Raw genomic sequence first — 25,773 nt, 5'->3', positions numbered from 1 at the left:
TAAGTCGTGTCTAATTCTTTGCAACCCCATATACTGCATCATGCCAGGCTTCCCAGTCCTTCACTATTTCCCAGAGTTTGCTCAAACTCACACCTATTGAGTCAGTGACGCTATCCAACCATCTCATCCTTTGTTGCTCCCTTCTCCTGCCCTCAATCTTTCCCAGCATCAGGGTCTTTTTCCAACGAGTCAGCTCTTCCCATCAGGTGGTACTGAAGCTTTAGTCCAATGAATATTCAGAGGATTTCCTTTAAGACTGACTGGTTTGATCTCCTTGCTGTCCAAATAACTCTCAAGAGTCTTCTCCAGCACCACAGTTTGAAAACATCAATTCTTGCCTTCTTTACGGTCAAACTCTCACATCCATACATTACTACTGGAAAAACCATAACTTTAGCTATACGGACCTTTGTTGGCAAAGTGATGTCTCTGCTTTTTAATATGTTGTTTAGATTTGTCACAGCTTTCCTTCCAAGGAGCATGCATCTTTTAATTTCATGGCTGTAGTCACCGTCTACAGTGATTTGATTTTGGAGCCCAAGAAGATAAAATCTGTTACTGTTTCCACTTTTTCCCCATCTATTTTCCATGAAGTGGTGGGACTGGATGCCATGATCTTAGTTCTTTGAACACTGAGTTTTAAGCCAGATTTTTCACTCTCTTCTTTCACTCTTATCAGGAGCTCTTTAGTTCCTCTTTGCTTTATTCCATTAGAGTTATATCATCTGCATATCTGACGTTGTTGATATTTCTCCCAGTAATCTTGATTCCAGCTTGTGAGTCAGCCTGGAATTTTGCATGATGTACTCTGAATATAAGTTAAATATGCAGGGTGACAATATACTCATTGACAGCCTTGATGTACTCCTTTCCCAATTTTGAACCAGTCCACTGTTCCATGTCTGATTCTAACTATTGCTTCTTGACCTGCATACAGGTTTCTCAGGAGACAGGTATGGTGGTCTGGCATTCCCATTTCTTTAAGACTTTTCCACAGTTTGTTGTTGATTCACACAGTCAAAGGCTTTAGCATAGTCAATGAAACAGAAGTAGGTGTTTTTCTGGAATTCACTTGCTTTTTCTGTGATCCAACGGATGTTGGCAACTTGATCTCTTTTTCCTCACCTTTTCTAAATCCAGCTTGTACATCTAGACATGCTCAGTTCATGTACTGCTGAAGCCTACCTTGAAGGATTTTGAGCATTACCTTGCTAGCACAGAAAATGAGCACAATTGTGCAGTAGTTTGAGTATTCTTTGGTACTGTCTGTCTTTGGGATTGGAATGAAAGCTGACCTTTTCCAGTCCTGTGGCCACTGCTGAGTTTTCCAAATTTGCTGGCATATTGAGTGTAGCACTTTCACAGCATCATCTTTTAGGATTTGAAATAGCTCAGCTGGAATTCAATCACTTACACTAGCTTTGTTCATAATAATGCTTCCTGAGGCCCACTTGACTTCACATTCCAGGATGTTTGGCTCTAGATGAGTGACCACACCATCAGAGTTCGCTGTTTAGTTGCTAAGTCATATCTGACTCTTTGTGACCCCATGGATTGTAACCCGCCAGGCTCCTCTGCCCATGGGATTCCCCAGGCAAGAACAGTGGAGTGGGTTGCCATTTCCTTCTCCAGGGAATCTTCCCGACCCAGGGACTGAACCCATGTCTCCTGCATGCAGGGAGATTCTTTACCACCTGAGCCACCAGTAAAGCTTATCTGGGTCATTAAGACCTTTTTTGTATAGCTCTTCTGTGTATTCTGCCACCACTTCTTAATATCTTCTGCTTCTCTTAGGTCCTTGATGTTTCTGTCCTTTACTGTGCCTATCTTTGTATGAAATGTTCCCTTGGTATCTCCAGTTTTCTTGAAGAAATCTCTAGTCTTTCCCATTCTATTGTTTTCCCCCATTACTTTGCATTGTTTGCTTAAGGTTTTCTTATCCCTCTTTGCTATTCTCTGCAACTCTGCATTCAGTTGGGTGTATCTTTCCCTTTCTCCCCTGCCTTTCGTTTCTCTTCTATTTTCAGCTATTCGTAAGGCCTCCTCAGACAACCATTTTGCCTTCTCACACTTCTTTTTCTTGGGGGTGGTTCTTGTCACTGCTTCCTACACAATGTTACAAACCTTCATCCATAGTTCTTCAGGCATTCTGTCTACCAGATCTAATCCCTTGAATCTATTCATCACCTCTACTGTATAATCATAGGGGATTTGATTTAAGTCATACCTGAATGGCCTAGTGGTTTTCCCTACTTTCTTCAATTTAAGCGTGAATTTTGAAATAAGAAACTCATGATCTGAGCCACAGTCAGCTCCCGATCTTGTTTTTGCTGACTGTAGAGTTTCTCCATCTTTGGCTGCAAAGAATATAATCAATCAGATTTAAATAGTAGCCCTCTGGTGATGTCCATGTGTACAGTCGTCTCTTGTGTTGTTGGAAGAGGGTGTTTGCTATGACCAATGTGTTCTCTTGGCAAAACTCTGTTGGCCTTTGTGCTGGTTCATTTTGTACTCCAAGGCCAAACTTGCCTGTTATTCCAGATATCTTTTGACTTCCTACTTGTGCATTCCAATCCCCTATGATGAAAAGGATATCTTTTTTTAGTGTTAGTTCTAGAAAGTCTTGTAGGTCTTCACAGAACTGTTCAACTTCAGCTTCTTTGGCCTTAGTGGTTGGGGCATAGACTTGGATTACTGTGATGTTGAATGGTTTGCCTTGGAAATGAACAGAGATCATTCTGTTGGTTTTGAGACTGCACCCAAGTACTGCATTTCAGACTCTTTTGTTGACTATAAGGGCTACCCCAATCCTTCTAAGGGATTCTTGCCCACATTAGTAGATATAATGGTCATCTGAATTAAAATCACCCATCCCTGTCCATTTTAGTTCACTGATTCCGCAAATGTCAATGTTCACTCACACCATCTCCTGCTTGACCATGCCCAATTTATCTTGATTCATGAACCTAATATTCTAGGTTCCTATGCAATACTGTTCTTTATAGCCTCAGATTTTACTTTCACCACGAGACACATCCACAGCTGAGTGTCATTTCCACTTTGGCCCAGACTTCATTCTTTCTGGAGCTATTTCTCTGCTCTTCCCCAGTGGCATATTGGACACCTACCAACCTGGGGGCTCATATTCTGGAGTCATATCTTTTTGCTTTTTCATACTGTTCACAGATATATATATAATATATATAGATATAGACTTTAAATATATGAAACTATATGCAAGAAACTATATGACAATATCAATTTCAGCAGAGGAATGAAAGTTATAAAAGAAGAACCAAATGAAAATATTAGGACTGAAAATATAAGAAGGAAAATTAAGAACTCAACAGATTGACCTAATCAGCAAACTATATAAACTGAAAATTCATTAACTGAAAGGAAGGGGAAAAAATAACCAGACTGAAATATGTACAGAAAAAGAAAAAGGAGAAGGAAAATGCAGACCAAAAAAATAAATAATTATACAGAAGATTTGAACAAGATTGACAAAGTTGACCAAATTCACAGTCATTCTATATTGCACCCAAGAAACACAGAATACATATTATATTTTTTTCGAATTCATCACTGTTGGCCTATTCACCGAACTTGATTATATGCTTGACTAGAGAACAAAGTTCCACAAATATTAAGTGACTGAAATTATGTAAAGCTTATAATCTGACATAAAATTATCCAAAAAAATTTTTTAAAGTTAACAGAAAGTAAAATGAAACTCTCAAATATTTGTAGAAGTAGTAGTACACATCTAAATAATGCATGGGTCAAAGAATAAATTACAATCTGAACTGAATGATAATAAAGATGTAGATAATATAGTTAATGAATCTACATAAATTTGTGGGATCCAACTAAAGGCATGCTAAGAGAAAAATTTCGTCTTAAATGCTGTACATTAGAAAAGGAAAAAAGGTGAAAACTAATCAACTAAATACCATCTTTAGAAGTTCAAGACAAAAACAACAAATTAAACAAAGTAAGGAAATAATAAAGATAAGAGTGAATAGTAATAAAACACAAAACAAACATGCAACAGAGAGAATCAAAGGGGAAAATTAATTCCTTGAAAAGAACAACATAACTGATAAACCCTGAAAAAGACTGATCCGAAATTCCTACTCATTCACAACATCTCTGCATCAGTTATTTCTTCTATGAGGCTTTCCTCACTCCCCTTAGTAAAATTAGACATTTCCTTGTCCAGACTCAGAGTATATTCTGCAATCCTTTATTATTACATGGTATTATATTCTCTAAAACCTGGCATAAGTGTTCACGAAATATTAAATGAATGATCAAATATAGTTTTGCTTGCTTATTATCTCTTTAAAATTAAAAAGAAAAGAATCATATTGATTTCTACTATAGTATTTCTTGAACTTTCAGTTTCAAAGTCTAAATTTCCTTTTACAAACTTTTTATTTTGAAATTATTTTAGACTTACAGAAGACTTATAAAGATAGTAGAGTTCATATATACCCTTTATCCAGCTTCCCTAACTTTAAATTTTACATAAGTAGGGTACATTTATCAAAGTTAAGAAAATAACATTGTTACAATATTAATTAGACTATAAGGTTTCTTCACATTTCACTAGTTTTTCCACCAATATCTGTTTCAGGATATAATACGGGACACCATATTATGGTTAATCATGTTTCCTTAGACTCCTCCAATCTGTAATAATTTCTCTCTTGTTTTTTATGACCTTGCTCTGACAAACACTGATGAGCTATCTTGTAGAATGTTCCACATATGGTGTTTGTCTGCTATTTTTTCATGATTAAACTAGGTTTCAAGAATACCACAGCAGTAAAGTTCCCTTCTCATCACATCATATCATGAGTACCTGATGTTCACATGAATTACTGAACCACACCAATTCTTTCTGGGGATCTTAAACTTAATCACTTAGTGAAGGTGGTATTTGCCAAGTTTCTCCACAGTAAACTTTTTCCCTTTATATTTTCTATCTGTTAAAACTTAGTCCACAATCAAGGTGAGGGAAATTAAGTTCTACTTCCCAGAGAAAAGAATATCAAGCAATTTGTGAACATGTATAAAACCATCACAGTTAACTTACTAAACAATATGGGAAAGGTACTGCAACTATTTTATTTCTCCTTAAAGTCTCATCCACTAATTTTAGCATTCATCTGTGGATCTTGCCTGCAGTAATTATTGCTGTGATGCTTTAAGGGTGGTTTCTCTCCTTCCTCCTACATTTATTTATTATTTTTTAATTTTATTTTTAAACTTTACAATATTGTATTAGTTCTGTCAAATATCAAAATGAATCCGCCACAGGTATACATGTGTTCCCCATCCTGAACCCTCCTCCCTCCTCCCTCCCCATACCATCCCTCTGGGTCGTCCCAATGCACCAGCCCCAAGCATCCAGTATCTTGCATCAAACCTGGACTGGCGATAAAAGATTTGTCCCATCTCCCTCATTTATTTATTTTATCATTCACTTATGTTAGTAGGGTACAATGGATATTTATTTTATTCTTTGGGTTACAATCCAATACTATCATCATTTATTTTGTTGCTCTAATTCTTCCAGCTATGTTCATGGAAATTCTTTAAGGCTGGTTTCTGTACCCTTTTGATATGCTGTTTTAAGTACCTTCTTAAAGTACCTTCCAGCACTACAAGATATCCAACTCTAGAATAAACCACTTCTTCAAGGGGTCCTGGTTCCTTTTATTAGATAATGACATTTAGAACCAAAAAGTGAGTACTATAGATGGTTCCTGCTATGGGAATGTTGCTACCTCTATGCCCTTTCAGCAGAGCCAGAAAATCTATGTATATAGACTAACCAATGTGTATAAATGTCTGTATTTCTGTATCTGTTTATACTAAATGAGTTCATACTGATACCTTCAATTTTAATCCCACACCACAGAATTCATTCTAGCCTCCCCCAACACATACTTATTTGTAACTTCTTCCTTCAACAGAGAAAAAAATTCTACCCAGCTCTATAACTTGCTTAATTTGTTCAACTCTAGCATAGGTATAAGTAGTCTCAGTATTACTCCCATGAAAAATAAATCTGCCAACCAGAGAGTGTTTAATGCAAACATTTAAGCATTTTTGTCTTCAGCCTTACAGTATCAACTCAACACGACAAGAGGATGAGATGGTTGGATGACATCACCGACTTAATGGACATGAGTTTGAGCAAGGTCCAGGAGTTGGTGATGGACAGGGAAGCCTGGCATGCTGTAGTCCTTGGGGTCGCAAAGAGTTGGACACGACTGAGCGACTGAACTGATCAACTCAACGTACATTCTCTAAAGTTCTTAAATCAGCTTCTTTTCCCACCCACGTCTTTCACTGAAGTAATGGTGAAACAGTTACATATATTTTCACAGTCTGCATTCCATCCTGAAATTCTCCCCACACTCTGGTTGAATTTTTATAAAGGTTGCATATAGTATAGTTCACTGTGGTTTACAGTTTTATGGATTTTGACAGAGGCATGGAGAAATGTTTCTACCATCACTGTACCATACAGAAAAATCCATCACTCCTCAAAATTCTCTTATGCATTCCATTTATAGATAATCCCTATCCCATCCTTCAACACCTGGCAACTATTGATTTGTTTCCCATCCCCATAGTCTTGCCTCTTCCAGAATGCCATACAAATGCACTGCCTAGTATGAAGACTTACATAATTACTTCTTCCACTTAGAAAAACTCGTTCAATACTCATGATATCATTTTTGAGGCTGTTTGGGGGGGAACAAAATTGTTTTAAGCACTTGAAAGTATCATGCCACTGTCTCCTGGACTGAGCAATTATTATCAAGAAGTCCACTATTAATAGTATTATTGTTCTTTTGAAAATAATGAATCTTTTCCCACTTCTGACTGCTTTTAAGATTTCCCATTTGTGCTTTCTACTATTATTACTGAATGAAAGATTCTTCAAATTCTACAATGCTTCACAATTCTCAGAAGTTTCACATACATGATTTTGCATTGTTGGTGTTGTTCAGTCGCTAAGTCATGTCCAACTCTTTGCCACCCCATGGACCGCAGCATTCCAGGCTTCCCTGTCCTTCACTATCTCCTGGAGTTTGCTCAAATTCATGCCCATCTGGTTGGTGATGCTACCTAACCATATCATCCTCTGCCGCCCCTTCTCCTTTTACCTTCAATCTTTCCCAGCATCAGGGTCTTTCCAGTGAATTGGCTCTTCGCATCAGATGGCCAAAGTATTCGAGTTTCAGCTTCAGCATCAGTCCTTCCAATGAATATTCAAGGTTGATTTCCCTTAGGATTGACTGATTTGATCTCTTTGCAGTCCAAGGGACTCTGAAGAGTCTTCTCCAGCACCACAGTTCAAAAGCACCAATTCTTCAGCACTCAGCCTACTTTATGATCCAATTCTCACATCTGTACATGACTACTAGAAAAACCATAGCTTTGACTACATGGACCTTTGTTGGCAAAGTGATAGCTCTGCTTTTTTAATACACTGTCTAGGTTTGTCATGGCTTTCCTTCCAAGAAGCAAGTGTCTTTTTCACATAACCTCATAATAATAATAATCACATAATTTCACATAATAATAATTTCACATAATAATCCTTTTTTTCACCTACCCCTGTATGTCCCTCCTCCTCCCTTTCCTATCCCTAGTAGTAACCACTAGTTTGTTCTCTTTATCCGTGAGTCAACTTTTCTGTTTTATTCACTTGTCTGTTGGGCTTCCCTCATAGCTCAGTTGGTAAAGAATCCACCTACAATGCAGGAGACCCCAGTTCAATTTCTGGGTCAGGAAGATCCTCTGGAGAAGGGATAGGCTACCCGCTCCAGTATTCTTGGGCTTCCCTTGTGGCTCAGCTGGTAAAGAATCCGCCTGCAATGCGGGAGACCTGGGTTCAATCCCTGGGTTGGGAAGATCCCCTGGAGAGGGAAAGGCTACCCACTCCAGTATTCTGGCCTGGAGAATTCTATGGACTATACAGTCCATGGGGTCGCAAAGAGTCAGACACGACTGAGCGACTTTCACACACATGCTAGTCTGTTGTAATTTTTAGATTCCACATTTAAGTGGCATCATATGGTATTTGACTTTCTCTTAACATTTCATTTTGCATAATGCCTTACATCTATGTTGCTGCAAACAGCAAAATTTCATTTTTCATGGATTAGTAGTATTCCATTGTGGTATTGTCGGAGAAGGCAATGGCACCCCACTCCAGTACTCTTGCCTGGAAAATCCCATGGACGGAGGAGCCTGGTAGGCTGAAGTCCACGGGGTCGCTGGGAGTCAGACACAACTGAGCGATTTCACTTTCACTTTTCACTTTCATGCATTGGAGAAGGAAATGGCAACCCACTCCAGTGTTCTTGCCTGGATAATCCCAGGGACGAGGGAGCCTGGTGGGCTGCCGTCTATGGGGTCGCACAGAGTCGGACATGACTGAAGCGACTTAGCAGCAGCAGCAGCATTGTAGTAGTATTCCAATGCAGGAGACCTGGGTTCAGTCCCTTGGTTGGGAGGATACCCTGGAGAAGGAAATGGCTACCCACTCCAGTACTCTTGCCTGGAGAATTACATGAACAAAGGAGCCTGGTGGGCTACAGTCGATGGGGTCTCAAAGAGTCAGACTCAACTGAGCAACTAACATTTTCACTTTTAGTATTCCACTGTACATGTATGGACGAATGAATGGATGGATGGATATGTGTGTGTGTGTGTGTGTGTGTGTGTGTGTGTGTGTATACACCACAGTTTCTTTATCCATTCATCTGCTGATGGACATTTAGATTGCTTCCACATCCTGGCAACTAAATAATGCTTCTCTGAACCCTGGGGTACATGCATCTGTTTGAATTAGCATTTGAACTCTTTCAAATATATACCCAGGAGTGCAATAGCTGGGTCATATGGTAGTCCTATTTTTAGTTCTTCAAGAAACCTCCATACTGTTATCCATTGTGGCTACGTCAATTTACATTCCCCAACAGTGCATGAGGGTTCCCTTTTTTCCACATCCTTGCCAGCATTTGTTGTTTGTGTTCTATTTGATGACAGCCATTCTGATGGGTATGAATCAGTGTGGTTTTGATTTGCATTTCCCTAATGATTAAAAACGTTGAGCATCTTTTCATGTGCCTGTTTTCCATCTGCATATCCTCCTTAGAAAAATATCTACTCAGTTCTCCTGCCTATTTTTAAACAGGTTATTTGTTTTTCTGATGTTGAGTTATATGACCTGTTTATATATTTTGGATATTAACCCCTTATTGGTCATATCACTTGCAAATATCTTCTCCTTTACAGCAATGGTTAGAGTAACTTCTCTAGGAGAAAAAAGAAGAGGCCACAACTGGAAACAAGAAAATTAGGAAATGAAAAAGCTCATCAGTAAAGGGAAAGAAACAGTAAAGGTAGGAAATCATCCACATACAAAGTTAGCAGAGTGTTCAAAGACAAAAGTAGCAAAATTATTTATATCCACAATAAGCAATTAAGCGATACACAAAATAATTAGATGCAAAATATGCTATCAACAACAGCAATAATTAGGGGAGTAGAGTATAAATGTAGGGTTTTAAAAATGCATTTCAAATTAAGAGATGAGTAAATTAAAACAAGCATGAATATATATAGATTGCTATACAAAAACTTCATAGTAAACCAGAAACCAAAAATCTGTAATAGATATACACCAGAAAAAAAAACGCAAACATAACTCTAAAGATAGTCATCAAATCACAAAAGAATAAAGAGGAAGAAAGGCTTATAAACCAAATCCAAAACAATTGACCAAATGTCAGTAAGAACATATATAATGATAATTACCTTAAATGTAATGAACTAAATGTTCCAACCAAAAGACACAGAGTGGCTGAATGGATACAGAAACATGACCCATATATACACCGTCTATAAAAGACTCGCTTCAGATCTAAAGACACACATATAAACTCAAAGTGAGGGGATGGAAAAAGGTATTACATGCTAATGGAAGCCTAAAGAAGGCCAGAGCAGCAATACTTATATCAGACAAAACAGACTTTAAAATAAAGAGTAAGACTATTAGAAGAGACAAAGAACGATACTACATAGATCAAGAGATCAATCAAAGAAGATATAACAAGTATAAATATATATGCACCTAATATAGATCATATTAGATCAGATCAGTTGCTCAGTCATGTCCGACTCTTTGCGACCCCATGAATCGCAGCACGCCAGGCCTCCCTGTCCATCACCAACTCCTGGAGTTCACTGAGACTCACGTCCATCGAGTCAGTGATGCCATCCAGCCATCTTATCCTCTATCGTCCCCTTCTCCTCTTGCCCCCAATCCCTCCCAGCATCAGAGTCTTTTCCAATGAGTCAACTCTTCGCATGAGGTGACTAAAGTACTGGAGTTTCAGCTTTAGCATCATTCCTTCCAAAGAAATCCCAGGGCTGATCGCCTTCAGAATGGACTGGTTGGATCTCCTTGCAGTCCAAGGGACTCTCAAGTCTTCTCCAACACCACAGTTCAAAAGCATCAATTCTTCGGCACTCAGCCTTCTTCACAGTCCAACTCTCACATCCATACATAACCACAGGAAAAACCATAGCCTTGACTAAAAAACCTTTGTTGGCAAAGTAATGTCTCTGCTTTTGAATATGCTATCTAGGTTGGTCATAACTTTCCTTCCAACGAGTAAGCGTCTTTTAATTTCATGGCTGCAGTCACCATCTGCAGTGATTTTGGAGCCCAGAAAAATAAAGTCTGACACTGTTTCCACTGTTTCCCCATCTATTTCCCATGAAGTGATGGGACCAGATGCCATAATCTTTGTTTTCTGAATGTTGAGCTTTAAGCCAACTTTTTCAATCTCCACTTTCACTTTCATCAAGAGGCTTTTGAGTTCCTCTTCACTTTCTGCCATAAGGGTGGTGTCATCTGCATATCTGAGGTTATTGATATTTCTCCCGGCAATCTTGATTCCAGCTTGTGTTTCTTCCAGTCCAGCGTTTCTCATGATGTACTCTGCATATAAGTTAAATAAACGGGGTGACAATATGCAGCCTTGACAAACTCCTTTTCCTATTTGGAACCAGTCTGTTGTTCCATGTCCAGTTCTAACTGTTGCTTCCTGACCTGCATACAAATTTCTAAAGAGGCAGATCAGGTGGTCTGGTATTCCCATCTCTTTCAGAATTTTCCACAGTTTACTGTGATCCACACGGTCAAAGGCTTTGGCATAGTCCATAAAGCAGAAATAGATGTTTTTCTGGAACTCTCTTGCTTTTTCCATGATCCAGCGGATGTTGGCAATTTGATCTCTGGTTCCTCTGCCTTTTCTAAAACCAGCTTGAACATCTGGAAGTTCACGGTTCACATATTGCTGAAGCCTGGCTTGGAGAATTTTGAGCATTACTTTACTAGCGTGTGAGATGAGTGCAATTGTGCAGTAGTTTGAGCATTCTTTGGCATTGCCTTTCTTTGGGATTGGGATGAAAACTGACCTTTTCCAGTCCTGTGGCCACTGCTGAGTTTTCCAAATTTGTTGGCATATTGAGTGCAACCCTTTCACAGCATCATCTTTCAGGATTTGGAATAACTCAACTGGAATTCCATCACCTCCTCTAGCTTTGTTCGTAGTGATGCTTTCTAAGGCCCACTTGACTTCACATTCCAGGATGTCTGGCTCTAGGTCAGTGATCACACCATTGTGATTATCTGGGTCGTGAAGATCTTTTTTGTACAGTTCTTCTGTGTATTCTTGCCATCTCTTCTTAATATCTTCTGCTTCTGTTAGGTCCATACCATTTCTGTCCTTTATCGAGCCCATCTTTGCATGAAATGTTCCTTTGGTATCTCTGATTTTCTTGAAGAGATCCCTAGTCTTTCCCATTCTGTTGTTTTCCTCTATTTCTTTGCATTGATCGCTGAAGGCTTTCTTATCTCTTCTTGCTATTCTTTGGAACTCTGCATTCAGATGTTTATATCTTTCCTTTTCTCCTTTGCTTTTCGCTTCTCTTCTATTCACAGCTATTTGTAAGGCCTCCCCTGACAGCCATTTTGCTTTTTTGCATTTCTTTTCCATGGGGATGGTCTTGATCCCTGTCTCCTGTACAATGTCACGAACCTCATTCCATAGTTCATCAGGCACTCTATCTATCAGATCTAGGCCCTTAAATCTATTTCTCACTTCCACTGTATAATCATAAGGGATTTGATTTAGGTCATACCTGAATGGTCTAGTGGTTTTCCCTACTTTCTTCAATTTAAGTCTGAATTTGGCAATAAGGAGTTCATGGTCTGAGCCACAGTCAGCTCCTGGTCTTGTTTTTGCTGACTGTATAGAGCTTCTCCATCTTTGGCTGCAAAGAATATAATCAATCTGATTTCGGTGTTGACCATCTGGTGATGTCCATGTATAGAGTCTTCTCTTGTGTTGTTGGAAGAGGGTGTTTGTTATGACCAGCGCATCTTAGAACTAACACCCAAAAAAGATGTCCTTTTCATTATAGGGGACTGGAATGCAAAAGTAGGAAGTCAAGAAACACCTGGAGTAACAGGCAAATTTGGCCTTGGAATATGGAATGAAGCAGGGCAAAGACTAACAGTGTTTTGCCAAGAAAATGCACCTAATATAGGAATACCTCAATATGTAAGACAAATATTATCAGACATAAAAAAAGAAATCAACAGCAACACAATAATAGTAGGGGACTTTATTCGGAAAAGATACTATTTTAAGCTAGTTTTATAAAAAGTTATTTTCAATACTTACCCAAGATATCTATTTTTTAAAGCATAATTTCTTGTTTAATAGACTTTTGTTACATTGGTTGAAAGTAGCTTTATATATAGGATGAACACTGTGGTAATTAAATTTCCTTATTATGACAACAAATTTCAGTATTTTAAAATCTTAAAACAGGGTTCATAAAAATAAAACTGTTTCAGGTTATTTTTTTACTCCTACTTATACTTTATTTCCAGGAAGTCACCAAATTTTACTGATTCTCTCTACAGTAGAGAGAATCTACCCTCAGTTACACGTGAGTCCTAATTACTTCATCCCTAGATCATTATTACAACGATTAAGAATTTATTTTTTTCATCTCAGAATCTTACCAACTCAAATCTAACACAGAGGTGATAACTTGTTCTGCAAATTCAGAGTCTCAGAAATGAAATGCTTTTAAGGGTTTTTGTCCAATACAAATCTCCTGCTAAAACCAAACATCTTTTACAATTTAATACTAGATATCCCCTTACTAAAAATTTCAGGGTTATCATTTTTAAAAACAGGGATATTTTATTATTTGAAGTCAAAATACTACATATATTTATTGTCACTTAATCATGTTATTTGTTTATTTAATCATTTAATCATTTCATTAGTATCTATAAAAACTGTAGTCTGAAACAGCAGTTCTTTTTTTTTTAATCAGTCACAGTATCCAACTGTAATGCTATCTATGCATTCCAAGGCACTCAATGCTAGCTAGCTTATGAAATCTCTTTTATTTTTTACCTTGGTTTATAACTTCTTTTCCACCTCCAGATGTTGACTAAATCTGACCTTTTCTCTTTTACTCTGTTAGCGAGGCTAGATTTCTTTTTTCTAAATAAGAAGCTATTTTGTTGTCTTTTTCTCTCCTTAAGACAGAAAAATAATGAACAAAATCAAGTTCTCTGACTTAATGTTTCAAAAAGAAACTTACCCTTCTCATACGTAATTCTTCTAATGCTTCCAGTAAATTTGTTTTGAAATCTAATAGCTGAATAGAAAACAATGTCTCTGAAGAACTTTGAAGAGAGAAGGCAGATGATGCTGACTCAGTCTTAAAATCGTTCTCCATATTAACATTTATTTCCTGTAATATAAAAAGGTTTTAACTGAAAAAAATTTATTTAGGTTTTTCAAGTAAAAGCACAGTTATCGTAAAAATAAAACAACTTGTATCCCATAACCCTCCAGGTTTAACACTGAATAACAATTTCGTCATCACTGTTATTCTGATCTTGATACACAAAACACTCAGCAACAATGATCCTATTCTATTTCTCGGTGGCTGAGGCTTTTTCTTTTACCTTAGTACCCTTGAGAACAAATTTTCTGCTCCTAACCACCCAAAGACTGGGTTCCTAATGTTACAGACAAGGCTTGGCTCAGTACTAATCTGATCATACCAAGTCTGAGATAGATACTGTGCTTCTTAACTTTGTTTTGATATAAAGCATTTTGTAAGGACAGTGTGAATACTAATTAACAGAAATGCAATCTTTAAACCCAACAAAGTTGGGAAAGGGGGAATGTGATAACTGCCTTTTGCTATAAACCAAGGCATTTAAATGTGTTTCTCAACCCAGAAAAAAGTATGAATCAGGCTGCAAGAAGCTTTTCAACTTTTCATTCTAATAATTGATTCACAAGTGGCTGCAAAGAAATGTACAATGAGTCCTACGCACCATTCGCTCAGCCTCTCCTAATGTTAACATTTTGTATAGTAACAGGACAATAAGATAACTGTGTGTCTGACACTGGTACAACTCCGAGGGCTTATGATTATTTTACTGATTATACATACACTAGTTTGTGTATGTGTCTGTGTTTATAATTCTATGAAAGTTTATTATATATACAGCTTCATTCAACTACCACTACAATCACGATCTAGAACTGTACCATCTACATAGGCTCCCTCATGCAGCTTCTTTGTCTCCATACCCACTACACTGATCTTTTCTCTAATTTTATTATTTCCAGAATACTATATAAATGGAATCATATATCATACAACCCACTGAAACTGGACTTTTTTCACTTATAATAATTACACTGAGATTCATCCACGTTATTGTGCATATCAATAGTTCATTCCTTTCTACTGCTGAGCAATATTCCATGCTATAGACACATTATGGTTTAACCATGCACTCACTGAAAGACATTTGAGTTGTTCTCAGTTTTTGGCTCTTATGAATAAAGCTGCTATGTACATTCATGTACAAGTTTCGATATGAACAAATGTCTTCATTTCTTAGGGATAAGTGTCCCAAGAGTGTAACTGCTGGGCTGAATAAATAAATGAATAAATATTGAGTCAATTTTCAGTTTTAAAAGTCAAACTATTTTCCAGAGTGGTTATGTCATTTTACACCCTATTTGGCAATGTACAAGTGTTCAGTTTCTCCAAAGCCCCACCACTATTTGGTATTATTACTACTTTTTATTTTAGCCATCCTGATAGGTATTATATTAGTAAATGTTCTTCAGAGAAAAGAGAACTAATCGAGTATATATATATAGAAAGGTTTATTTCAAGGAATTGGTTCATGTGATTAGGACATGAAATCGAAAATCTTTAGGACAGGCCAAAAGGCTGGAGACCCAGGAAAGAGATAATATTACAACTCAAGTCCAAAGGCAATCTGGAAGCAGAATTCCTTCTTCCTTAGGGAACCTCAATCTTTTTTTCTTACAACCTTCAACTGATTAGATAAGGCCCATCCACATTATAAAGGGTAATTTGCTTTAGTCGAAGTCTACTGATTTAAATGTTGATCTCATCTAAAAACTATCTTCACAGACACAGATGTCTGATCAAGTATCTGGGTACTGTGACATAGCCAACTTGACAAAAAAATTAACCATCACAATTGTGTATGTAAGAAACTTTATAAAAGGGAAACTTCCATTCCTAAAAATAATGGGCTATGTTATTTGGACTAACAGTCCAACTATAAACAATTAACAATTCCAAATAAAATATTTTTAAAATCTTAAAAGTATCAAAGACCTAGCCAGTGGGATTGACTGATGGATTGCATGTGAGGTGAGACAAAGACAGGAGTCAAGGATAATTTTGAAGTTTTTGGCCTGAGCACCACCTGGGTGGATTGAACAGTGGAGGGAAGACTGCAGGCTGGAGCATTTGGGGAGGCAGGGCTGGCAAGTTCAGGAGTTCAGTTTTGGACATGGATTTTGGATGTTCAAATGGAGCAGACATCAAGGTAAGTGGATATGCGCTCTGGAGATGAGGAGAACTGGTTCCACAACTTGTGGTGATGTGTCAAGAGATATCAGTAAGAAGAGGGCAATGGGAACTTCTTTTATCTTCAAGTTTCCCATTATTCCGTCTTAACAGAAATGCAGTATTCCATTCCATTTCAGTTTTCCATTCTATTGCTAATTCATATGTTCAGGTGAAGGCTTTTTGACAAATGGTTGTTCAGAAATAACAGTTAACACTTAAAGGAAACAAATCTTTCTTGGATAAGTAAAATCATCATCCCCATTTTTGCAGGTGAAGAAACAAAGGAACAGAGAGGTTAGTAAACTTCCAGAGGTTTCGCAGCTAGTAAGTGATGAAAGCAGATTTTGAAAATGGACACGTTGACTCCGGAGTCCCTCCCCAAACACTATATTGTACTGTTTTTGCAGTGTTTGGAAACCTAATGTTCTTCCATGTTAATGAAATCAAGATACCGTAGCTCTTTCAACTTTTCAGAGTTGACTAAAACAGAGTTCTGCATTACTAAATGATGTATGATGCTGTTTTAAATTGCCTTTATTTTAATAAAATATCAACACTTTTATTGTGTCAAGTTCCTATTAGTCTCTATAAATCAAGGTATTTTGACTATGAATTTTATGTTGTTATAGCTTAATGATGCTCACTGATTAGGTCAATAGATTTTTTTTTTTTTTCTTGCCTGTACCGCCCAGCATGCGGGATCTTTTAAGTTCCCCCATCAGGAATCAAACCTGCACCCCCTGCAGTGGAAGCACGGAGTCTTAAGCACTGGATCTCCAGGGAAGTCCCAGGTCAATAGAATTTTAAAGTTTGCCAAACCCAACTCTGTGGTTATGAAGTTACTGTCAGGAGAATACAAAAAAGGAATCTAAGTTTCTTCCTGAATTTGACTTCTCTGCTCACAAATATTTTTCTGTTATGAAACTTGTTTGAGACTGAAAAGGTGAGCAAAGGGGTGGAATCTACTTTCAGAGTGAAATGGATTTCTTGGACAATGGCCCATTATAAGGAATACTTTTCATCTGACAGCCTTACATGACACATGAGTGAAAACTGCTATTTTTAAGTGGTTTATTATGTTCAATGAATGAAACTGTCTTATTGAATTTGATGATGAATGTTACATGGTTATAAAATTTAGTAACAGCTTTGGTGGCCTCTGGCTTAAGAGACATGGAATTCAAACCTAGGGCCTGCCAAAGCAGGGAGTCTAATAAAAAACCAACTATATTAAGTAGAATTCAGAAGAGTTAACTCTCAGATAAAACTGAAGCAAAAATAACCATCTTCAATAGGAGAGTTACTTTGGTGCCAAGCAAATAAAGCATAAAGGAGAAAAGGGAGGGGGAGAGGAAAAAAGAAGATTCAACAAAAAGTATCATCACAAGAAGTATTTAAAAACTTAACTTCAGATGAATTTGTTAACAAAAGTTACTTCACAGGATAGTGAAAGATACATCAATCTGTGAATATGATTTTAAATGTTTCCATACTGGAAGTGGAGATTAAGCAAATAAAAAGTCTCTCTCTTTATTGTAGGTATTCAAGGAATCTTCTGGATAATTTTTCAGGGAGAGTGAGTGGCACATAAAGATAATTAGGCATGGAAAGAAGCATTGCATTATGAGAACAAGTTTAAAAAGGCACACACATACCGTAGATCTCTGGCATTATCACAAACAGACTTTAAAAACAAATATGCTTAGTATGTTTAAAGAAATAAAGTCAAGGTTGAAACTATTATATCTGCAAAGAATACCAGATTTTTTTAAAGATCCCAGTATAATCTCTAGGTATGAAAAATATATAATCAACAATTAATAACTCAATCTATATGTTTGGTAGAAGACTGGACATAGTTGAAAAGAGAATCAGTGTACTAGAAAATAGATCAGGTACAATATGGAGGATCCAGTAAGGAAATTAAAAAATGGAAAGTACAGACGAAAGTTAAGAAAGATGAAGTATAAAGTGAGAGGCTATAAAACCATTCCCAAAAGAAGAGAGAAATAGGCTATATTCTGAAAACTTAATAACTGAGAATTATCCAAAACTGAAGAAAACATCAAGCTTCAGATCAAGAATCCCAATGAATCAAAAAATGCTGCATTTGATTTAATTCTGACTGAGAAACTGAAGAGAAAAGGATCCCTTTGTTTTAATCTCATGTTCAATTAATTGTACTTAGTTCACGGCTCACCTCTTTGGTCCATGCAGAATTCTGTACTTGACTACTTTGTGCTTGTTTTCTAATTCCATTCCTTTTCCAAACCTTTACAGAGCACCTCTAATACTTTTGATATGCATCCTTAAAGCTATAGTTATCCTCTTTAATGTACATAGTGTATGTATATTAAATTGACATAAATTCTATTTTATTATAGAGGAAAAAATTGTAATTAGTCCACAATGGATTTTTAAAAATCTGTATCTACAGATAGCACAGTAAAGTGTCAGAAAAAATTTCAAAGGACTTAAACCATACAGATAATACCAAAACAAGGAATCAAAATATGGAAATGAAATATTATAGACCAGCATAGCTCATGAAAGTAGATCCAAATTCTAAACAAAATAAGCACATACTGAAGCTAACAATGGATAAAAATGATGTATGATAATAAAGTAAATTTACCACAGAAACATAAGATTTAACCATAGAAAATCAGTTAATGTAATTCTATATACTAAGATGTTAAAAGAAAAAAACTACATTACAGATTTGTTTTAAAAGCATCTGAAAATATGCAACAACTGTTTATGACATTTTTTAAAGCTCTCAGAAAACAATGAGCAAATGAGAATTTCCTTAATCAGCAGAATCTACAAAAAGGTTTCAGCAACATCATGCTTAATAGTAAAAAATTGAAAGCATTCTCTTTGAGATCATGAATAAGGCAAGAATTTAAATTACCACTACATTTTATTAAAGGTAGTATGAGAAAGCAAGAAAAAGAAATAAAAGCTATATAGACAAAAGCAATTCACTGGTGAAATAACTGCGAATAAAAATAACTTTTTAAAACTACAAATGACATCCTAGAATAAATAAGAGAATTAGCAAACTAGAGGGAAATAAAAATAATACACAATAACCAACTGTATTCCTGTACACTAAGAAAAAAATCTTGGGATTAAAACTTAAAATAACATTTACAATAGCTAGAATAAATCTAACAAAACATATTTAAGATTTTTAGGCAGAAAAATATAAAACTTGATTAAATAATATCTAAATAAATGAAGAAATATACCATATTCATATACCAGAAGCCTCAAAAGTAAAAAGAAGCCAATTATTCCCAAATTGAAAAACTCAATTCAATGCAATCTCAGACAAAATCCTAATAGTTCTTGCAAAACTTAGTAATGTAATTTTAAAATTAATACAGAAACAGAAATGCAAATGACGAAGAATAGCCAAGATACTCTTTTAAAAAGTGGGAAGACTTGTTCCATCAATTATGAAGTTTTATTAGAGCACTAGACCAATTAAGACAATGTAACAATGTTGCAGGAAAATACAAAAAGACCTATGAAATAAAATCGGGAATCCAGACCAATGGATGTTCTTATGTGTGTACACATATTTATATATCATATACACACGGAAGGACTACTTATTTTCAGTAAATAGTTCTGGGATAACAACACATCTGTTTCAGAAAAAAAGTGAAATTTGACCCCTGCTTCACATAATATGCAAAGATAATCCCAAATGGATCAGAAAACCGATTTTAAAGCAAAAGTATAATCCTGTTGTGAGATACTACAGAATATACTAGCTGCTCTTGAACTGAGGAAGGATTTTTTTTTAAACAAGACACCAAAAGCACTACTAATGAAGCAAAAGACTAATCTCTTTACTACTGAAATTAAAAACTTCTGTTCACCAAAAAATATCAAAGAGAATAAAAAGATAAATCACAAACTGGAAAAAGTTATTTTTAACACATATAACCCAAAAAAAGACTAACACCAAGAATATATTTTAAGTGTAGTAAGAAAAAAATGACAGATAAACTAACAGAAAAGTATAAAAAGTATTTAAACAGGTAATTCATAAAAGAGGATATTCAAATAGCCAATATACACAGGAAAATGTGCTGTTTCATTGGTAATTAGGAAAACGAAAATTAAAACTCCAAGATTCCACAAAAATACTCATCAGATTAACAAACATTTTAAAATTGGACATTACCAAATATTAGTGAAGAAGTGAAACAATGGAAACTCCCAGACTGTCAGTGTGTAAACTGGTAAAACCACTTTGGAAAACAGTTTGGAAGTATAAAGTAAACATATAAATCCTTTATCGGTTGTAACAGCCCCCTCAAAACCTAATGGCTTAAAATAACAACAATTAAAAAACAAAACGAGTACCTCAACATTTGAGGTACATTTGTTGTTGTTCAATCCCTCAGTCGTGTCTTTATGACCTCAGTCTTTATGACCCCATGGGCTGCAGCATGCCAGGCTTCCCTGTTCATCACAAACTCCCGGAGCTCGCTCAAACTCATGTCGATCGAGTCAGTGATGCCATCCAACCATCTCATCCTTTGTCGTCCCCTTCTCCTCCTGACTTTAATCTTTCCCAGCATCAGGGTCTTTCCAAAGAGTCGGTTCTTTGCATTAGGTGGCCAAAGTATTGGGAGTTTCAGCTTCAGCATCAGTCCTTCTAATGAATATTCAGGACTGATTTCCTTTAGGATGGACTGGTTGGATCTCCTTCAAGTCCAAGGGACTCTCATGAGTCTTCTCCAACACCACAGTTCAAAAGCATCAATTCTTTGGTGCTCAGCTTTCTTTATGGTTCAACTCTCACATTCATACATGACTACTAGAAAAACCATAGCTTTGACTAGACGGACCTTTGTCAGCAAAGTAATGTCTCTGCTTTTTAATGTACTGTCTCGGTTGGACATAGCTTTTCTTCCAAGGAGCAAGCATCTTTTAATTTCATGGCTGCAGTCACCATCTGCAGTGATTTTTGGAGCCCCCCAAAATAAAGTCTGTCACTGTTTCCATTGTTTCCCCATCTATTTGCCATGAAGTGATGAGACTGGATGCCATGATCTTAGTTTTTTGAATGCTGAGTTTTAAGCCAGCTTTTTCACTCTGCTTTTTCACTTTCATCAAGAGGCTCTTTAATTCCTCTTCACTTTCTGCCATAAGGGTGGTGTCATCTGCATATCTGAGGTTATTGATATTTCTCCTGGCAATCTTGATTCCAGCTTGTGCTTCATCCAGTCCAGCATTTCACATGATGTACTCTGCATATAAGTTAAATAAGCAGGGTGACAATATACAGCCTTGATGTACTCCTTTCCCAATTTGGAACCAGTTAGTTTTTCTACGTCCAGTTCTAACTGTTGCTTCTTGACCTGCATACTGGTTTAGCAGGAGGCAGGGAAGCTTGTCTGGTATTTCCATCTCTTTAAGGATGTTCCACAGTTTGTTGTGATCCACACAGTCAAAGGCTTTAACGTAGTCAATGAAGCAGAAGTAGATGTTTTCCTGGAATTCTCTTGCTTTTTCTATGATCCAATGGATGATGGTAATTTGATCTCTGGTTCCTCCGTCTTTTCTAAATCCAGCTTGAACATCTGGAAGTTCTCAGTTCACCTACTGTTGAAGCCTAGCTTAGAGAATTTTGAGCATTACTTTGCTAATGCGAGGCTAATGCTAGTGTGTGAGATGAGTACAACTGTGTGATAGTTTGAACTGTCTTTGGCATTGCCCTTATTTATTACCTCAACATAATAAAGGCCATATATGACAAGCCCACAGCTAACATCATAATGACAAAAAGCTGAAAGATCTTCCTCTAAGATCAGAAACAAGACAAGGATGTCCATTCTCTTTCCTTTTGCTGAGCAATTTTAATAATATGTAACTATCTTAAAATATGTCTTATATCTGGAGTCACATTGGTTAATTCCCAAACATTTTCTTCACCATAGAAGATTAAATTAAACCAGTTACATAATTCCATTACTGTAGTTACTGATTTATAAATAGGCAAGCAACTCAATCCTGGTCAGAGTTCAGAAGGAAAGTGTATTCTGAAGGGAGGCTTCTAAGAAAGTTCTTTTTGCTCCTAGGAATCACAGGAAGAGATGAGTCTTTTCTTATGCTGGATATTATTCTGTCTCATCTTAACATCTGGAACTGCTGAAGCCCTATTTTACCACAAGGGGAGTCAGCATGAAGGCAGTGAGGATGGCAGAGTGGTGAAAAAGAAGGAACCTTGGTCCCTGACAACATTGCTCAGGCACCAACTATACCATATCAGGAACCTACTCAACCTCTATACTTGTATAATGTAAGATAATAAATGTACTTCTTGTTTAAGGCAGTTTTAGTAAAATTTTGTTACCTGTTGCCAAGGAATTACAATCTATCATGCTGCCATGTAACTGAGAATCTATTATAACTATGTACATCTACCTATGTTTAACAGTAATTGGAAGGACTGATGCTGAAGCTCCAATACTTTGGCCACCTGATGTGAAAAGCTGACTTATTGGAAAAGACCCCGATACTTGGAAAGACTGAGGGCAGGAAGAGAAGCAGGCAACAGAGGATGAGATGGTTGGATGGCATCATGAATCCAATGGACATGAGTTTGAGCAAACACCAGGAGATAATGAAGGACAGGGAAGCCTGGCCTGCTGCAGTCCATGGGGTCACAAAGAGCGGGTCACAACCGAGTGACCGAACAACAACAACAATTGGTATATAAGATCACTCTTACATTAGATGACCCCCTAAGGGCAGGGTTAGTCTCATTTAATTTTCTTTCCTGTGTTTTGTTAATTTTTAATTTTACCCAAAGTAATATTTGCATTTGTGGGGAAAAAAAAAAAAGAGCCAGAAAGCAAACATGGGAAAACAGTGATCAGCTGGCCTACCTTTCGCCATTCCCACTTCCCAGAGTCACTTTCAATTATTTTGGCTGTTTCTTCGGATATATACCTAAATATTTCTAAATGCTTTAACTCTATTTTTTTTAATGTATCCATTTTTACTGTATTTTTTTACATCCTGTTATATTAATTAATTTAGCTCACTTCTTCCATCTTCTCAACAAACTCACAGCACAATTTTAGGTTGACTCAAAGGTCAGTTTACATCAATAGTTATAAAAATGTGAAAAGATCTTTAAGGGGGTCTGCAACTTAAAAACTATTTTCATTATAATACTACAGTGTTATATGCCTTTATTTTTATATTCTCACTAGTGTACAGTGGAATTTTCCATAAGCTACATAATAAGATACTGCAACAGAAAAATGTAAAAGCAGATACAATAATCTACTTGTGTCCTTTTAAGCCAGATATGAAGGAGATTCACAAATAGAAAACAATGCCATTTTTATTACTAAGTTTTTTGTTTAGGAAAATATGTTCTTTTTTTATAAAAATGTCATTTCACATTACAGTTTATGATTTATTTTTATTTGAATAAACATCAAAAAATTTTCTGTTTTAATTTCTCATCTCATACAGAAAACAGCAAAAGATATATCCGACATAAACAAAAGTTTTCTAAGATCTTTAATAACCTTTAAAAGTATCTTTAAACCTTTGAGAACTACTAGCTTAAATTATTGTTAACTATGTAAATTTAATCCCTGGGTCAGGAAGATCACCTGGGGTAGGAAATGGCAACCCACTCCAGTATTCTTGCCTGGAAAATTTCATGGACAGTGAAGCCTGGCGGGCTACAGTCCACAGGGTCACAAAAAGAGTCAGACACAACTGAGCGACTGAGCACACACACAAATGTTGTTTACTGCCAAGCCAAGAAAAGTATCATTCATTACATGACTTTTTGAGTTGTTCTCAAGTTTAGTAACTGTTAAGACTTTTTTTCCCATTTTTTATTTTGCTTTGTACCTGCTATTTACTTTTTTCAAATGCTCCAAAAAAATATCAGTCAACAATTTTTCTAAGTTTTCAAAAACATCAAATTATTTCAGTCATGACTCTCCCACATTCTTCCATTCTGTTGCTCCAACCTGGCCTGGTCTGGATGCACAGCCATTGTTTTCCAGTTTTCCACTGACATCTTCTTATATAGAACTGCTGTTTCCTGTCTCCTATGCCTTCTTTTTTTGGGCTTTTTTCCTAGTCTTGATAAAAAGTAACCCTCCAGTAGCTTCCTATGGGTGGGTGAATGGAAGCTAAGTTCTTTTCACGTAAAAATGTCTCAAAATTACACTATTCCAACCTCATACTTAATATGACAGTTTTGGCCTCAGTTACAGAAAAGGAGGCCTATACTATTTATTTAATAATATCCTCCCCTCATTCTCTGTTCTCTCTGGAACTCATTTTAGTAGGATGCTGAATCACATATATTGATCATCTAATTTTCTTATCTCTCCTATTTTCTTATTTCTATCTTACTGTACTTTTGTTCCACTTTCTGAGAGATCTCCTCCCCTTTATCTCCCAATCATTCTGTTGAAATTTATCTTTTTAATGTCCAAAATTTATTTTCTGTTACAGAACTGTATTTTTTTCACAGCATTCTCTTTCTGTTTTATGAACATAAAAACCTCTTTTATCTGGTAGTTTTTTATATACTGTGTATATATTCTTACATACATGTTCAACAGCCACAAATTCCTCCCATTCAGCACTCATACCTCTTTGCAATATGACTTTCTTGCTTCTCCCATCCAGAAATGGAATGTATTTCTTTTCTCTTTTGAATCTAGGTTAACTGTATAACATTCTTTGATCAATAGAATGTGCGAGAATTGACACCAGAGTTTAGAGTACCAGAGCTTAGGCTTCAAGAAGTCTTGTAGTTTCTGCCTTTGAACTCTTGGAAAGATCCCCAGAGAAAACCCTGCTTTATGAAATCTGGGATGGAAAAAAAAATATATAAAAACCCAAGAGTTCTAATTTTCCTATCTGAACTCAGCCCTGAGCAAACCCATCAATTAAATAATACTTGTATGAAATAACCTAATAAAATCAACAGATTAACATCCCAATCTACAAAATTATGAGAAATAATAAACTATTATTGTTTTAGCCACCTAGTTTGGGTGGTTTGTTATTCAGCAACAAGTAAATTATACAGAAAAGAATATTAGAAATGGAATGATACCACCCAAAAACCCAAAATACGCAGCGCTGACTTAGGGACTGCATGGCAAGCAGAGGCAAAACTGGAAGAGCATTGAGGAAGTGTCACTAGAGTCTGTAAACCTAGTAATTGGCCAGAGGACTAAGGCAACTTGGAAGATAAGAAAAACAAAATGTACCTAATTAAAATGTGAATATGACTAAGGAGATTTCCAGGTAGAATGTTGCAAGTGTCAACTGGTCTTTTTTTCTAGTGGAATATTAAAGGTATGTAAAGACAGATAAATTAAAGAAGGAATTATTTAGGTTCATTCATTCAAATCTGCAGGAAATATAAAGGGCCCAATATGTGCTAGGTTGGAAAATTAAAACCATTTCACACTTCCAGTCTCCAATCAACAAAAATTCTCATAGTAAGAAAGAGTTCAAAATAAATATCAAACCAAGACCCTTTAATGTCTCAGAAAATGCAAGGCAATATTACTATATAAGAATCTCAAGGGCATTATCTCTGAGCGGCCTGATATGTCCAAAGTAGACAGAGGTCCATCTTAGAATTATGGGTGTGGCTTTGGAGAAAAAAGTCATAGGAAACCCAGAAAGTGTTATGCTTTTTGTTCT

General features: G+C 36.4%; 1 protein-coding gene across 28 annotated transcripts in view; it reads right to left on the bottom strand.

Annotated features, from left to right (window-relative positions):
• CCDC73 (coiled-coil domain containing 73) overlaps positions 1 to 25,773 on the bottom strand; it is a 154,014-nt gene that overhangs the window by 98,452 nt on the left and 29,789 nt on the right. For 25 of the 28 annotated variants that reach the window (XM_044929282.1, XM_025266272.2, XM_044929284.1 and 22 more), the window contains exon 2: positions 13,732 to 13,884. The exons of the other annotated variants lie outside the window; for them this stretch is intronic. In XM_044929282.1, coding sequence (XP_044785217.1) covers positions 13,732 to 13,869 — 138 coding nt within the window. In that variant the 5' untranslated portion in view covers positions 13,870 to 13,884. The remainder of the gene's footprint in view (positions 1 to 13,731; positions 13,885 to 25,773) is intronic. 28 annotated transcript variants of the gene reach the window in all.

This window comes from Bubalus bubalis, chromosome 16, assembly GCF_019923935.1.
Source record: "Bubalus bubalis isolate 160015118507 breed Murrah chromosome 16, NDDB_SH_1, whole genome shotgun sequence".
NCBI classification, from domain to species: Eukaryota; Metazoa; Chordata; class Mammalia; order Artiodactyla; family Bovidae; genus Bubalus; species Bubalus bubalis.
This window is presented reverse-complemented; position numbering and strand designations above follow the sequence as displayed.